We start from the raw sequence: 17,834 nt of genomic DNA on the forward strand, positions 1-17,834 counted from the left end.
TGTGTTTATATTAACCAATAAAAGAAATCCCATTAAAAACAACCTGGGTAAGCGCGGATTTATTACTTCCTTTCTAAATTGGGTCCTCTTCATTACCTGTAAGGTCCCTGGACGGGTATAAACCTGCAGCATCAACAACTCAGCATTTGTACTTCTGCATCTTCAGGTGTTGGGCCTGCAGTTCTATGACTAAGGGGCTCATGCCTTGAAACATGCAAGAGAGATTTGCTATGTAGTGTTTCACGTTTGTTTGTGTTTTTCTTCTTGTCATTTTTCTGGATTTTGAGGGGTTTTCTTTTTGTCTTCTTCAGGACTTTTTCTTATGTTATCTTATGTTCGAGATATTTATCAACATGTCTATTAAAAGTGAAGTTTTATGCATTTTTAAACAAGTCTTCATAGTGCTGGATATATTTTTATTTTTGTGCTTTGTATGTTGTGACTCTTTCATAACGCCAAAAGGTGAGCAAAACACCTATTGAATTATACCTATTGTTCACCTGTATGGTATCACACAAGGCACCGCTTGCTGTTGAATCTTATGGTTTTTGTTTTTTTTACATATGTACAGTGTTGGCCAAAAGTATTGGCACCCCTGCAATTCTGTCAGATAATACTCAGTTTCTTCCAGAAAATGATTGCAAGCACAAGCTCTTTGGTATTAATATCTTCATTTATTTTGCTTGCTTGCTACATCAGATGCAGCAGAGCTGAGTGTGCGTTGAACCATGCTGCACACTCAGCTCTGCTGCATCTGATGTAGCAGTGCTGAGTGTGTGTTGAACCATGCTGCACACTCAGCTCTGCTGCATCTCTGTGTGTGCTGAGCTCTGGCGCTTCTCCGTGTAGCAGTGCTGTGTCAGCACTGCTACATCTGAGATCGGACCACAATGGAAACTGCTGAGGACGGATCTTAGACTCCGCCTCCTCCGGCAGAACCAGCATTGATTGGCCGAATGCTGTACACTGGCCAATCAATGCTGGTCAGTGCATTCCTATGGGAAAAAGTCAACTCGCGCATATCGCAAGCTGACAGGGATCCCGAACAGATAGAGCCCCATAGAGCTGGGCGAGTAACATTCCCCCCTAAATAAAGGTAATCCCTAGCTAACCCTGCCTGTAGATCTGTCCCTGTCTCACAGTTCACAGTCTCAAATTAATCGAATGTTAAATCCACCATTCGTCTAAAGTAGAGGTCACCTGATTTCGGCCGCCAATTCCTTTTTCCGATTTTTTTTCGATGCTTCCGTTGTCGTAGTTCCTGTCCCACCTCCCCTGCGCAGTTATTGGTGCAAAAAACTGCGCCAGGGAAGGTGGGAGGGGATACGAATTTTTACTGCGTTTGCCTCGTGGTATTCGATTGTAATCTAATACCTCGAACGGCCTGATATTCGATCGAACAATGTTCGCTCATCTCTAGTTACCAAGTATAGACAACCTTGCTCATTGACTCAATCACAACACAACGTTCATTTTAAAGTTTTTTTTAATAAATTAAGGTCATTCAAAATACAGTGCCAGAACATGATGCAGCTGAACATGCTAGTAGGGTTTGTCATGAAGCACCTGTGCTCATGTTGAGTTGGCGACGGTGCCCCTCTACTGCTAGTGGTTCCTGGGATTGATAGTAATGCCAGAGCAGCACAAGGGCATCTGCTCTCTCATGCACTTAAGAGTGCCAAGTAAGTTATTCCTGAACAGTTTGTTTCCCTTCCCCAGAAAAAAAAAAAAAAAGTTAAAAAAAAAATTCTAGGGTATACCAAATACACAATCACACTACAGTAAATGCTTGTTAAGTTAAATGATATAAGACCTGGTAGTTCAACACTAAATGTACAAATGTGGGAAGGGAAAGACAGCAGCAGTTTTGAATGAGTGAGCTCCCATCACTATTACAGAGGGTGAGCGCTCCATTTGTTTAATCCCTTTACTGCAAAGTCACTGTAAAAGGGTTAAAGCTCCACAGGGACCCGTACTACGAGGGGCTGGCAAATCGGTTGGATGCCCAGTTACGCCAGAAAGAACGTTACAAGGCCATATTGGAAGACCTGTATTCTACAACAGAAAGGTACAGGTTATTGACAACAGAAACACATGCTCCTTGCACAGCCTGACTGAGCCTGCAGTCATTTTATTGACCTGTGTTACCAAGTGAAACACTACTTTTCCCCAGCAGGAAAGTCTGAAATTTAGCAAAAAAATATATTTATATATATAATATAGGTTACGTGTTAAAGTGGGACTTTGGTGATAAATCACTTTGTAAAAAATAAAAGTTTGCAGGTTATCTGCATATTTCATCAACTACTTCCAAGTCAAGCTTGCTCTGGGTCATTAGTTTACATCACACGGTTTAAGTTTGTTACATAGCACTGAGAGAAAACAAAGCTTGAGATATGTTCTTTCTGGAGATGAGATTACGCCACTAGAGTTACGCCTCTTTTCGGAGTAAATATTACGGAAAGGAAAAAGCCATTTATACAGTAGTAATATACCGTTTTACATAAAAGGAAAAGCCATTTATGCAGTAGTAAGTCTGCTGAGGAGGCCGGCTAGAGGTTTGGAGAGCGCACATTTATCCCTGGAGAAATCGATATAAAGATACATAGTAGGTTGGGTCACACTGCACATAGGTATATATATCCAGCAAACTGGATAGCTAACTTAAAAGGAATATGGATAATGGAAGATTTTTTTTTTCCTCAGAAAGCATCTATACTTACAATGCCATTAATAGTTTGCAGATCTAAAAACTTGCAATTTTTTTTGCAGTAAAGGAAGGGGAATAGGAAGAAAATACATCACAGGGATACAGTTTAAATGCTCATCGTAAACTGAACGCTAAGGCTGGAATATATAAAGTTTTCTTTTTCCATTAGCTGGTCAAATATTTCTGATAATGGAAGCATATCTCCCTATATAAATGCATTAAAGATTACAAACGTTACGTAGGGCATAAAAATAAGGTCTGAATAGTAAGCAATGCAAACTTATTTCTCCAAGCCCACTTTATGTAGTTCTAAGGAATTCTTCTTGCAGAAACAGAGCCATGCATACACACAGTCACTTGCTTGTAGATAGCTATACTGGGGGTAAAGTAACCATGTTGCCATCAAGTTCAAAGTCATCTGCACCATCTTGTGAGAAAACATGTGTTAGAGGTTTCCATGGAGATACTTCTAGACATGATGGGTAGAGCTTTCCTACAGTGCATCGAAACTCTTTGCCCAAATCCCAAAGCACACGCTCTGATATCTGTTGACGCAGGAACCACTGGTCAAGGTCCATGTCATATTGATAAATGGCGTATTTTGCTTTTTCATTCATATGTGTCTCTCGGATAAACACACACAAGGAATTTGAGATGACCACTGCTCGAGCACAGGGATCAGTAAATCGTCTGGCGGGAATATTGGCTGCCATATACCATTCGTTTTTATGCACATCGTACACCTCAACAGCAATGGAAGAGCCATCCACAGTGCCGGATGGTAGTCTTACACTAGAGTTGTTGTCAGTTTGCAGACCTCCGAGGTAGAAGATTTTGCCATCAAAGGCTGCGGCAGATGCAAAACATCTACTAATTTGCCTCTTTGCCATCTCTACCCAGATACCAGACCGTGGAATGAAACAATATGTCACATTATAAGCCATGAGATAAATGCAATCTTGGACTACAACAGCAACACTCCACTGAAATGCACTTGGAAGTGGGTTCACCAATGTCCACTCATCCTTCTCACAGTCATATCTTTCCACGGTCCTTCGATTGAGTTCGCCACCAACACTATCTCCTCCTATTGCATAGATGTATCCATCACACCACACCAAAGAAGGTTTTACTCGAACGCACAACATGGGGGTCTTTGGAATCCAGGTATTCTGCTGGGCATCAAACCAGTAAAAACTATTCACAGTCCTAAAGCTGGCTTGAAATTTGCCTGGCTTGTTGTGGTTGCTTTTGGCGTTCTTTAAGGGCACTTGCCCCCCAGCAATATAAATATCATTATCAGGAGAGACGACAGCCCCCACTTTAAGTAGCTCAGAGGGTGGGTTGCAAAGCTTGTAAACCTTCTCTGCTTGAGGACTGTAACAGATTGTGGAGTAACTACCAGGGTTTTCCAGAACAGCTTCTATTACTATGATCATCTCCTCTTTTGTCATGCCAAGCCTTGGTTTAAAGAATCTGGGCATTGATTTGTAAAGTCCTTGAACTACTACAGACTTATCATTTGGTGGCAAACCTTGGAACCATTCCCTCTGAATAACCTCCGATAGAGCGTCAATACGTAGGTGGCTTAGCACGGTGGACAAGTATTGTGAGCGTGATACTGTATTGTAATCTAGCCATGACATTGCAGCCTCTCGAACAGTCTCTTCTTTTTCCACATTCAGGTTGTCACTGCTTACAAGATCTATCAAAAGTTCACTTGATAGCTGCATAAATGCCTCCTGGCGGTACACACTTGTAAACTTGTGCTCTACCATTCTTTTGGCGCTCTGCTTCAACTCTTCACAGCTGAACAGGTCAGCAAAACTCATCAGCCGAACACAGTTTTTGGCATTGACTTTTTTTATTAAGTATTCTCTACAAAGTTGCAACACATCATCCACCTGTAACACAAAGTTGCATGAGGTTACATATAGTTCATTTAACAATTTTAGATAGAATTGACTGTATTTAGCAAAATGGTCAAAAAGAGAAACGGCTAGTCAGCACTCAGCTTTCATTTCCTAAATTTCTCTCGAAAAATGGAAGTTGCACTATGATTGGTCACTAATGATAATAAGAACAGCTTTGCTGATGAAATTTGCACTTGAACATCAGATCTACATAAATGTCAGTTTGGAAAGTTATTGTTGAAAACTGTACTAAAATTGGGAAATGGAAAAGTAAAGTTTACCTGTAAGAAGCATGCGGTCTCATATAGCTGCTCAACAGTGCTTTCATTTATTGCCAAATTACCCGTGTATGCATATGTTATAATAATCTGCAAAGAAGCCGCATCCACATTTCTCAAATTTACATGTGTTTGCTTACTTTCACTCAGTCCACTCATAAACATTGCCCTGCAAAAACAAGGGACAAAAACAAGCAAGTTAGGGAGACGTGACTCAGATCATTCATGTAATACAAGTAGACGCAGAAAGAAAAAATATATAAATAACTAAAAATATATCATGCACAGATATACATATCAGTCCTTTAAGCTAGGTTCACATTAGCAACAACCTGTCTGACCCCATTGAATATAATGGGGTCCTCGATGGCCATCGGTTTAAGACTAAAACCAGCAGAGGAAAAAGTTCTCCATGGAAGATATTATCGTCTGCTGATTTCTGCCAGATATTGTGATTCATCACACTATCACAACAAAAGCTCCAACGTAGATGTGAACCCACCCTGACACTAGGTTCACACCTGTAGTCGTGTTTCTGTCTGTGGCGTCCGCTTGGGGACCCCACAAATGGCAACCTAATCTGTTTAAAAAAAAACAAACAATGCTGCTGACCCCATAGACTATAATGGTGTCTGCAGAGTTTTGCCAGAAAAATAAAGCAGAGAGAAAAGTCCTGCTTGTGGAATGAGGAACAGAATCCCAGAGCGGAGATCAAGTGCAGGTGTGAACCTAGCCTTACACTGCATACAAAAGTGTGAAAACCGTTTTACACAGCTTACACAGTTTTGAATATTACTTATATCTGTGCTTTCAGTTAAACAAGCTGTACTCCAAAATTGTAATGTTATAGTAACCCAAGCTTCTCCCTAAAGCAACAAAAGTTATGGGGCAAGCTCCTGAAATGCTTCCCTCATAGGCCAAAACAAGGGTTGCATTCACCTTACTACAACAAACGGATGACTATGCCCTTCTGGCCTTTGATGTACATTTGCTGTACAGTAGCCTGTGCAAATTGTTTATATACTTCAACCTTATTCACGTCTGCAAAGTTTGTTGGCTATATTTTATTACTGATGCACCAGACAATGGACAGTCCAGAAAAAAAAAACAAATATTAAAATACAAAGATTAACCATATGGAGGAAGTGCAACTAACAACAGGGACAAGTTGGAGTTCTCACAGTCCTCCATCGCTTCTGCTCCAAAGCTATCAAGGCCCTCCACTATTTTTTGGTCTGTATTGACACATAAAATAAACACTTCGCCCATTGCTGATGGATTACTGCTGCAACCAGTGCTTAAGTGGTCATTTTCTGTGTGTCAAGGTAAGTAGCAGCTGCAGATACAAGAGGGATGCGGATAACATTACAACAGAGTAGAATTCATAAGCATCACCTCCTATGTTTGGTTATAATGTTATTATTAGAGATAAGCGAACACTATTCGGAACAGCAGTTCCGAATAGCACGCTCTCATAGAAATGAATGGACGTAGCCATTCATTTCTATGGGAGCGTGCTATTCGGAACGGCTGTTCCAAACAGTGTTCGCTCATCTCTAGTTATTATAACTTAAAAAAACAAAATTGCCTGGACAACCCCTGTAAAGGTTCTTTAAGAACTGTATCAGAGAAATTTTAAAGCGGATGCCCAAAGAAAGAAAAAGAAAAGTGTCTAAAAGAGAATTTGAAAAATGTGCAACCCAAAAACATGCAAACCAAGAATATCCTACACGTTCCTAATGTACCTGACTCCCATTCACCAAATAGGTGTTTCCATGTATGACCATTAGAATTTGTAGTCTTAAAGGGGGTGGCTGAAAAGATACCTCTAGTAAAAATATATTGAATTACTCTTCTGCTTTGATAGCCTTCCATTTACTGAAAATATTCTAGATTAAGTCACGATCCAATAAAAGCGTAGTCCAGGATATTCTGTACATTTAACACACACCAGTATAAAAACAAAACAAAAACACCTTACATACCTGAAATAGGAGCTGCATGTAGCAAGAACCATTTTGTGACATGGAAATTCAGTGCCCTCAACAATTAACACTATGTCAGTTAGTAGCTGCTGTTCATAGAACAACTTCAGCTGTTCCAGTAAGGAGACCGCATATTCAGTATTGATCTGCCTTTCGTCCTGAGTGGACATGACTGCATTCCATTAATAGTTACAATGATCCAAAAAAAATAAAAAACAAAAAATAGACTAGGTAGTCAAAAATACAAAGACGAAAAAGATCAATACTTCAGAGGTGTTGGCTCTTAAATCCCAAAAAATAAAACTCAATTGTTCCTAGCAGCTTGAATCAGCAGTGCGATGTACAACACGGCTTAAAGATATTGATCCAAAGTATTTCAGACATCATGGTTAGTCGGAATAGCTTTTAAAGACCAAGGTGTAAAATCCAGTGCCAGTTTTGAGAACGCTCCTTTAGAAAGTAAACCTTATAATAGCACCTTGACAGAAACTAGACAGCAACATTCTTTCAACCTGAAAGAGAAAGCAAAAATGGTTAAAACATTACACTATGATATAAGTCACATTTAAAGGGGATGGCTTTTAAGGAGTTTGTATGGGTTTCCAGTGGGTAGTCTGGTTTCCTTCCACACTGCAAAGACATACTGATAGGGAATGTAGATTGTGAGCCCTATATAGGACAGTGACTGTCAATGTAAAAGCGCTGCGAAATATGATGGCGCTACACAAGTAAACACAATAAATAAATAACAGTAATTTGCTTGGGACCTTTACTCCATTAGCTCCTGCAAACATAGTCATCTCTTACATTGGTTGTTATAAAACTGATACCTCAGGTAAAAATCAGAAGAGCTGGCAGACAGTCCCAGCGGTAAGCCCAGATCATAAGGGATAACCGCAGGCTTACCAGCATTCTACCAAGAGTAGTGGCTCTGATCAAAAAACACCACCCTTAAAAGGAACCGATGATGCTGAAAATTCAATACAATCTGCAAGCAGGATCTTACAGAGAAGTGGAAGCTGAGAAGATTCATAGATTTCAGAGAAAAAAAAAAGATTTAGAATAAACAGTATAGTATACATTTCCTTGATCTAAATCTATGCTCATCCAGCATCGATCCTGGATAACTTTAAAATCTGTTCACATTGGGCTGACAGGAACTGGAATACGACGCATCTAAAAATTGTTTGCGCATTGTCACTCCTTGTTCCTTTGTTGCAGATTAAGCTAAAACAGACATCAGAGAAATATTAAATTGCTAATTTTTACAGGGCATCTTTTATGGATACAACAAAAAAAAAGTTCTTTTGCACAATTAAAATGTGCCAATTATTACAGAGGGTGAGTGGGCAAAAAAAACTGAAAACAAAAAAACAAAATTTAAAATAGGACATGGGAGGTGAAAAAACAAACAACTACCTCTTCCCCCCCAAACCTTCACCTGTCCCCAATGCTCCGGAGTCTTCCCAGCACAAGCCGTTCCTGCCGCACCAGTGTCTTCGCAAAGTGAAACTGCTCGCTGGCTGTGACGTCCCGAATCTCTTCCACTGAAACTGCTGATTGGCCCAAGCAGTCACATGTGGCGGGGACTTCCACAAAAGGCAAGAACGAACTGGGAGGACCGGGCCGCTCTGGGAAACACCATTGAAAGCAGAGTATGATTTCCCTTCATTTACCCAACTGATTTAAAAAATTATTTTTCCGTGGGATAACACTTTTAATGCTGGATTCAGACTCACGCTGGAGTCTCTGTAGACTTTACCGCAGACTATTCTCTCTGCTGGTTTCAGTATAAAACTGGCGGAAATCCAGCAGACCCCATTATAGTCTATGGAGTCCGCAGGTTTTCGCATGCAAACCAACGCAGACCCAAAGGAGGGAAACCTGAACCCTAGTGTGAACCTAGCGTGAGAATGATTGACTATTTCTAGTTCCTAATAACAGGGCTGGGTAATGGGCTTTTAGGAATCACGTGGGTGGTCCTACATAGTGAACGACAGAACAGACTGATAGAGAAGGCTTTATATCACTGTGTAGGAACACCCGTGTGAAAACTAAACTCAGAATGAGAAGATATTTAAAAAGGTTTCTCAGACTTAAGACATGATGACCTATCTTAAGAATAGGATTTCAATGTCAGATTGTGAGGGTCTGAAACCTTGGCATCCCCACCAAATCAGCTGTTACACAGAAAATGTAGCTGGAAGCAGACAGCTGTATGGTCTGTGCAGTGGCTGAACCGAGTCACTACAGCTTAGATCCCATTCAAGTGAATGTAACCTGGCTTGATACTTTCATCTACATCCCATGATAATTGGGCTGGGAATGTAACCAAACTTCGGTTTCTGTTATTTGGGTTACATGCAATATTACAGACAAGCCAGGGAAATGTCAGAGTTTGATGTTAAAACACTTCTCTCCCAGTGCTGCAAAGATCTCCAGGGTCTTCTTGCAAGGATGCTTATGAATCACAACTTTCATGAAACCACCCATATGTTTGACCTTGCAGCAGGGGCTTTTCGGTGTGTCATGAGCATGGCGCTCGGAAGACTAGTTGAAACTTAGTTCAGTTTTTCAGACAGCTGATGGACAGCACATGAAATATCTACGGCACATGCACTTATGTTATGACGACATTCAAGGTATCACGTGCGGCAATGACTGTAACAAGATCCCACAGGGATTTGCTTAGCCTGGAATTACCCTTGCCAAAAGATGAGGGCTAATCTCTATGTAACATGACTCCTGCAAGAGGAAACATCAAGAATTACTGAAATATATACAGCCGTTCCCAGATATATCACATTAATTCATTTTGTGTGGAAAGCTTTACAATGAAAATAAAATGGTGTTAATTGTTAAAGGGACAGTAACGCAATGGCTCTAACTGAGTCTATTCTACAGCAATGCACACACAGTACATACAGGTACCTCAAAGGATTCCTAAACTCCTCAAACTGAAAACCTGTGTCACCAGAAAGCAATAGTAATGCAGGCTCTGTTATTTTTCCACAGTTTAGACATGTCTACACACATCCTATGTAGGGTCTTTCATATGTAAATGTCAGAAGAATTGCCCAACATATTCCACGTAAACTGGTATATCACCCATTAACAACATAAAGCACCTTATATAGGATTTGATATGGGAAGTCTTTCCACATACACACCGATTTTGATCAAACTGCCCTAGAGATACATTTGGTGCATACAGACAAAGTTTTCCTTGGTATACTGTATATGCCAAACATAGGGCTTTACTGGTGATGTGAGCGGGGCCTTGTATAGCATACAGCATCAATGGATTTGTGCAACAATGCACAGTTAATGCTTTACAAGCTTTCTCAAGGACTGAAAAGAATGGTAATGCTACATTATAGCGGATCTAAAATAGCATACAGGACTTGGCCTGAAACACATGTCACTCGGTAAGCTTCAGGGAACACGTGACTTCCTTCCTCAGTATCTATGAGCATAGAGCCAACCATTACAACTTCTCCTACATTCTTTACTGAACAACTTGTTGCCAGGAATGCTGGAGAGGGAAAAACGAACAGGCTGCTTCCTGCAACCAAACACCGAGGTCCTGAAGGTTGACACTAGTGAAAGGCTTTCACATAAGCAGAACAGAAGAACTATGCCGACAGATTTCTACTAGATTATCGGCAGATGATAGCGCTGCGTGTGCTATACTACCACTGTATAAGATGTTCTTCTATGGTCCAGCGTAGTGCTGACAGGTTTCTCATTCTGTTCAAGCCAAGATTTCACATATGGAAGGAACACTTCCTCCTCTGATTTTATAATGAAAAGAGCTGCTATTTCATTATAACTAACTCACAAAAAAAATGCCTAGAAAATTATTTTTTAATATGGGGAGGTGAAAAAAAATTCTAATCGCACTCACCTGTCCTTGGTGCTGTGGTGCCCCCCCAGCGCGGTACAGTATTTCTGTTCCAGCGTCCCTTCACAAGTTTCGCTCATAGGCCTCAGTGTTTAGGTGTGGCTGAGACTTCCACCACACGTCATCACTAGACCAAGAAGACCGGAGCACGCTGGAAGGCATCAGAGCACCATGGAAAGGAGAGTATGAATTTATTTATTTCCACTGCCCCCAGCTGATTTAAACGTTAAATGGGTTGTTCATGTTTACCAGGACAATCCCTTTAAAGAACCAAATTGACTTATGAAGACCACCTCTGCCAATATGCGTTATTAGAAGTAGTGGAAGTCATAGTGATGTTGTCCAGCTTAGGACTTCACTCTATTTTACTTTTTTTTCCCCATTTATAACAAAACCAACACGAAAATGCTGGAAAATTGCAGTGCAAAACAAAACACCAAAACGAAATACTGACTGTTTTTAATTGCTTTTATTTATAAAAAAAAAAAAAAAAAAAAGCCAAAGGAAAAGCGTAGTGAGAATGAACTAAATTCTAACATTTATTTTGCAGTGTCTCAGGGAATATTTTGATAATGAAAGAGGCCACTGTACATGTAAAAATAACGTACAATGCAAAATCTGTAATGGGGCCCTCACTTACCATGCACTATCTTGTAGAAAGCCCTTTATTAGGCCCCCCTCAGGCTCCAGGGCCCAGAAGTGATTGCTATGAGACTTTTCCAGGCATTTAAACACCTAGCACATATTACATATGGTACCCGCTCAAAAACAGATTGGCAGGCCTAAATTGATTCTCCCATCAGCTTTCACGTTCTGTGCCCCCAGTGAAGATCTATCGGTGCTGGTAGCGTAGCTCTTCACTGTCAGAAGGGCATTCCTGACTGACAGTCAGAAACGCCCTTCCTCACAGCAGAGTCTATAGCGTTGTATTGTGAGAGGGGGGGCATTCCTTACCGCCCAGGGATGATGGGTGAGGAACACCCCTAGTACTCGTCTATGGACAAGTACTATCAGGAGTAGGGGTGGCGTTCCTCACCACTCTCACAGAACAGTGTTATACAGTAGACACTGCTGTGAGGAAGGGCGTCCCTGACTGACTGTCAGATAAGCCCTTCTGACAGTGAAGAGCTACGGTAGCGGCACCGATAGCTCTCCACCGTGGGCACAGAACGTAAAAGATGATAGTGCGCTGAATTCACTGCACTGTCTGCTTTCTAGTGGTGTATTACACAGCATGTGCCCCGGGTGGTAAAAGGTCCTCTTTAAGGAGCGTTCACACTACCATTGGTGACTGTCAGCAGTGTCCATAACTATTGTCCATTAGAAGATTTTAGCAACTGTTAAAATATCCATTCATTTCAATGGGATTTTATCTTGTGTCCATTAGGGTTTGTTTGTGTCCGTTTACACCCAAGTCCGTTTTTTTCCCAGCAGACAAAAAAAAAAAAAAAAAAAAAAAAAAAAACAGGACTTTTCTGTCCGTTAGAAAAAACGGACGGCAAGTTCCATTATTTTTTTTTTAACATTGTCTATGGGCAACAGACTTATAAGGGACAGTTACTGATAGCCATCAGTTACTGTCCGTTTGTGTCCGTTATGATAGGTGTCTTTTTTTTTTTTTTTTAACAGACACCTTCTGAGCAGACACCAACGGTAGTGTGAACCCTTCTTTAATCGATATGAAATTGCTCACATCAATATTTAAATTATGTATCTATGCCTTTCTGTCTCAATGGGAAGAAAAAGAAAGAAAAAAAAAAAACCACACATTGAACACTCCGCAGAATCTTGTGAAGTTACCCGTCATCACAAGATGCTTTACAAAGTCACAAAAGACAAAACCAAAACCTAATATACAACCTAAAGTCTGATTAATAAAACAAAAAATACTGTCACTATCATACATTAAGAATAATACATAGCATATTCATATATTGAATGGACATGTCCTTGCAACAGATGTAATTCAAAGAGCTGGGTCTCCAAACAGTACAGCCGTGACATGCACTATCGTTGTATAGCATAGGCATGCCACAGCGTCCTTAAAAGACCACACCACCCTTCTATAGCATAGCGGTGTCCTTACATGGCCCCTCATGTCACGCTGCAAGAGAGATGAAGCTTTTAAACCGAATAAAACAATCCATTGAAATGTCAGAGAGGAGACGTAATGCAGGATCTCCTCTCCCACACAGACACTTCCATTCACTTCCTGGATACATAAAAAGCCAAGTATGTAACTACATGTATCCCACACTACCCCTCCCCCAACCACCTTTAGTCAGTCTGTCCCAGTTCATGTCACTCCTTTACTTTAACCATCAGTTTTAAGGTCTGCCTTGGCTGTAAGCAGCAATAAATCTAAACAAGAGAAATATGACTATAATAGGCTATGACAGTTGCCTGTTCTTTTAACTAAAAATGCCAGACCAAACCCCCCCCCCCCAAAAAAAAAAAAAAAAAAAAAAAGCAGGTTTGCAGGACAGACAACAGCTGCAGATCCAAACCCATCCTTAAAGGTAAAATATCTGGCCTCCTTCCCCTCAGACATACGCAGTATGTATACGCAGACATAAGACACACTGATAGGGAAATATAGATTGTGAGCCCTATGTGGGACAGTGACCGACAAGGTCTGCAAAAGCGCTGCGGAATATGCGCTATATAAAGCTAAAGGTAAGCTAAATAAACAATAATAAATTAGAAAGGAAACAGAAGAGACATGTCAGTCAACAAGTGGAGAGCAGAGCTATAAGGCAGTTAGGAGCAGCAGATAGAGAAGCCCTTGTAGTTCAATGCAGGAGCGGCCTCCCAAAAATGGCCGCCAGTCGGCATTCTCACTCGGCTCTGCTGGTGTCTCAATGGCAGAGTCAACTTCGCAGGCATCGGAGGTGACAAAGGAGGAAGACAACAGAGAAGGGGAGGATCCAGCCGAAGATAGAGGCGTCGCAGGATCGTGTTCTCGAGCTGCAGTGGGGACGCCCCCATCGCATTTTCAGCGCTGGGGCCCGCCCCATCGCTGTGAGAGAACTAATTTGCATACTGGTAAAAAAAAAAAACGGTATTTCTAAGGAACGGCGCAGCGGAGACCACGTCTAAAGGTAAGAGACGAATAGCCTTTCTAAAGGCTATTCCGACATCTTATCCAAAAAAAAAAAAAAAAAAAAAAAAGGTTTTAATGGTAGAATCCCTTTAAACTCATTGACTTCTTTTAAACCCATTGCTTTCAATGTGTAGCACGCGTAAGACCGGCACACACTGAAGACTATGGGACTTTTACGCCGCTCACTCTGAATATCCTTATGTGTCTGAATGAGCGGAGTGTAAACTCCGTGTGAAGGCTCCCTAAGGGCAAAAAATGGGAATACCCCTTTAAGCCCTGACCAATCAGTATCTGCCTTGTTACTATGACATCAGTATCACTGCAGAGACTCCGCCCTCTGGTCCTGTCCAGTTATTGTTTGTATTATAATAAGAATAAAAAATTAATTTTAAAAGGTACAAATATATATATATATATATATATATATATATATATATATAATAAAATTGTACCTTCCACATCTATTTGTGCATATATATGTGTGTGGGGGGGGGGGGTTTGTAGAAATTCCTCACAGTTTTCTGGTTTCCAGTTAAAATTCAGTCCAAAGATGGAGACACGTGCACAGATGTGAACCTAGCCTTAGATCATCATGGGGAAAGTGATACCCATGGTAAGTTAGTGCAAGACCCCAGGAGCAGTGGCGTAACTAGGAATGGCGGGGCCCCGTGGCGAACTTTTGACACGGGGCCCCCCGACACCAAAGATCTCAACTGAGTCCCTCCTACGCATTCCTGCACACAGTATTATGTCCCATAGTGGCCCCTGCACACAGTATTATGTCCCTTAGTGGCCCCTGCACACAGTATTATACCCAATAGTGGCCCCTGCACACAGTATTATGTCCCTTAGTGGCCCCTACAGGACTAAATACTGTCACCGCTGACCGCTATACCAGGACAAATTGTGGATAAAAAAAAATCTGGTCCTGTGCATTACAATTTAGTAACTCCATGTGCCTCATATTAATAGCAGTTAACCCCATCATCTCCCTCACATTAACCCCTGTCTGCCTCACCATAAGAGTTACTGATATGTGAGAGACATGGAGGTAATAATAAAGTATCTTCATTACTATTACCCCCATATGTCTCACATATCAGTAACTCTTATGGTGAGGCAAACAGGGGTTAATGTGAGGGAGATGATAGGGTTAACTGCTATTACTATGAGGCACATGGAGTTACTAAAACACAAGTAATCCCCCCAAATGCCTGATAGTAATAAGTATAGTAACCCCAGTACGTACCTGTGTAGCTTCAGTTTCATTTTCCTGGAGCAGCTTCTTCCTCTTCTCTTGAGTGCAGGACGGCAGGAGCTCGGCAGGGATAAGCCCCGCCTCCTCCTCTCATTGGTGGGCAGAGGACAGCAGAGAAAGGGAGGGGGGAGAGAGAGGGGGAGCGTCCTGAAGCGCTGACAGGAGCCAGAGCTGCAGCTCCTGTGTCTCAGCCGTTGCTGCAGCTTTGGGGCCCCCTGTTGGTGGGAAAGTATTCCACCAACAGGGGGCCCCGATCATTATACTCGGGGGTCCGAAAAGACCTCCGAGCATAATGATAGCAGCGGTAGCAGCTGTCACCGGGCCCTTAATGTCCCGGGCCCTGTGGCAGCTGCTACCGCTGCTATGGTGGTAGTTACGCCACTGCCCAGGAGCTTAACATGGTCCCTTCTGACCCCACTGGCACTACACTAGATAACGTGAACCAGTTTTGCCCACGGTGTTTATTTTCAAGGACCTTCGGATGGTGTTCGTGGCAATTAGACAAGTGATCATTTAGCTACATGCAATTCTTCAGTATTAAAGGGAGTCTGTCAGTGCAAAATTAATATTTAAACTAATCACAGTACCTTGTAGGGCTTTCTGCAAAGTTTGATGACGCATTTTTTTTATTCAGGACAGTTACTCCATTCTTGTAAATCAATAAAAAAATTTTCCCCCATCCCAAGGGAAATGAGCAGAAAAGGGCTTTAAGGGCGTTTGTTGCAATCAATGGGCTTTACTATTTGCTGCTCAACTCCAGCTATTAACTGTACTGTGCATGTCTGATAATGACACACTGCACCCAGAAAATAAGGAAACTGGCTACAGATGGGGGCGGTATATCATCAGATACACACAGTACAGTTAGTAGGCAGAGTCGAACTGCAGCAGATAGAGCCCAATGAGGAGAAAGCAACGCCCCCCCAAGAGCCCAATGAGGGAAAGCAACGCCCCCCAAGAGCCCAATGAGGGAAAGCAACGCCCCCCAAGAGACCACTTGCATACTGCTCATTTGCATAGGGAAAAAAGGACGATTCCGTCCCCCGAAGAGAACAGCTGTCCTGAATAGATTAATATATCAATTAGCTGTCCGCCCTACAAGGTACTGCGATTAGTTTATATCATTTTATTGCCAACAACTCCCCTTAAGAGTAAAGGAGCTGAATGAAACCTCAGTGATGGCTCTCCATTCATACAAATGAAAGGTATCCCTGTAAGAATTAAACATGAAGGATCTCCTCACAAGGCTGCCTCATGTATGGGGCTACTTGGGTCCTCCAGCTACAGGACCTCACAAACAGTCAATAAGGGGGGATAAAAAAGCCCAAAGGTCAGTTCCTTCCCCATCAGCCATTGGAATATTCTTGCTCTATAGTATTATCATTGCATAGACTAGAGGAGCTGCTACATGTGCTGGCCCCTGGTAAACAAGCAGCAGCAGCCGCCCACCAGCCAGGCTCCATAGGAAGTGTTGTGTAATAGCCTTCTATCACTACAGCAGGCGGCCGGGGTGATGGGCAGAGCTGGAGACATTGTGATCAGCTCACGAGCACTGGTAACGCACACCGATGTCATGCAGTAAGAGAGGCGCCGCCGCCGCTGCTACTCACTGGGTGTTTGCGCCGCTGCTCACCGACGTCCTGAGACTTCCCGTCGGTCTGTAGCCACCGTCTCTTCTCCAACCTTTTCCTCTTCCTTCCGGGTGTGACCTCGCCGTGCCGCTATTGCCACCGCCGCCCCCTTCCACCAACCAGCGGTGCGTGAGAGAGGAAGAGAACAAACACCGAGGCGGAGAATGCAGGAAGGCGGTGGTGCAATTTTAGGACTATTTGTGAATTTACAATAAAGTTTTATGAAAATAAAAAAAAAAAATGTGGAGGCTTTCGGAAGTACGCAAGAGCGTTTCCAGCCAGTGATTGATGCTAGTCAAGCAGCTAAGCCACACCCACTCACCCCTCGTTGCGGTTTGTGGAAGATTTCATTTCAAATAAAGCTGCATTGCTGAGGCGGACATGTTTGATGCGGGAAACCCCCACCTCTAATATGCGCCTTTTAAAGAATTGAACAGTAACAAAGCGTCGTGCTACAAGCTCAATGGCAGCAGATTTCTAATGTGCGCAATATTCTGAGACTGGGTCATATATACACTTCCACCTGAGAGTCCCAGAATATCCGTCACTAGAGCGCGGTCATTGTGCCTCCGCTTAAATGGCGCCACTAGGAACCTTAGGGCGGGGCTTGTCTGTCGTCATCTAAAGTCTTTTCAAACGTTCTATGCAGTGAAGCCCTCAGTCAGCCCTGATGCTGATGACGTCACGACATTCCTAGCGTCTTTCCCTTACCTCCTCCAGGCCTCCTTTTACGTCATTCCATGAACACGTGATTAACTCTAGCTTCCCTCCCGCGTTATGCCGTTGATGAGTCACCAATTCCTGTGACTAAATGGTGTATAACTACTGTGCGGCCTTATCTCCTGCCATGGTCTTTAATAATACATACATTGGGGTAATAGCTGCTGAGTCGTGTCCAGCTATTACTTATGACTAAAAATATTATATAGTTATTATTTAGTCATAAACAGACCTGTTCTCATACACTGCTGACCAACAGAATTATATATCCATAGGAAAATATACTTCACAGCTGAGCCTCCTGGTTCATACCTCCCAACTTTTGAAGAACC

General features: G+C 42.2%; 1 protein-coding gene across 2 annotated transcripts; it reads right to left on the reverse strand.

The window, feature by feature from the left end:
• Window positions 1-1,503: 1,503 nt before the first annotated feature.
• On the reverse strand, window positions 1,504-17,195 carry KBTBD2 (kelch repeat and BTB domain containing 2). 2 transcript variants are annotated; one of them, XM_075271130.1, is made up of 4 exons: window positions 16,785-17,195; window positions 6,887-7,398; window positions 4,905-5,070; window positions 1,504-4,614 (listed from the first exon to the last, which is right to left on the reverse strand). In XM_075271130.1, the coding sequence occupies exons 2-4, from the start codon at window positions 7,054-7,056 to the stop codon at window positions 3,082-3,084; spliced, it is 1,869 nt and encodes a 622-aa protein (XP_075127231.1). In that variant the 5' UTR covers window positions 7,057-7,398; window positions 16,785-17,195; the 3' UTR covers window positions 1,504-3,081. The 2 variants fall into 2 exon arrangements, with proteins under 2 accessions (XP_075127231.1, XP_075127230.1); XM_075271129.1 differs by having other exon boundaries at window positions 16,762-17,195.
• Window positions 17,196-17,834: the final 639 nt, after the last annotated feature.

Source organism: Leptodactylus fuscus, chromosome 4 (genome assembly GCF_031893055.1).
Source record: "Leptodactylus fuscus isolate aLepFus1 chromosome 4, aLepFus1.hap2, whole genome shotgun sequence".
NCBI lineage: Eukaryota > Metazoa > Chordata > Amphibia > Anura > Leptodactylidae > Leptodactylus > Leptodactylus fuscus.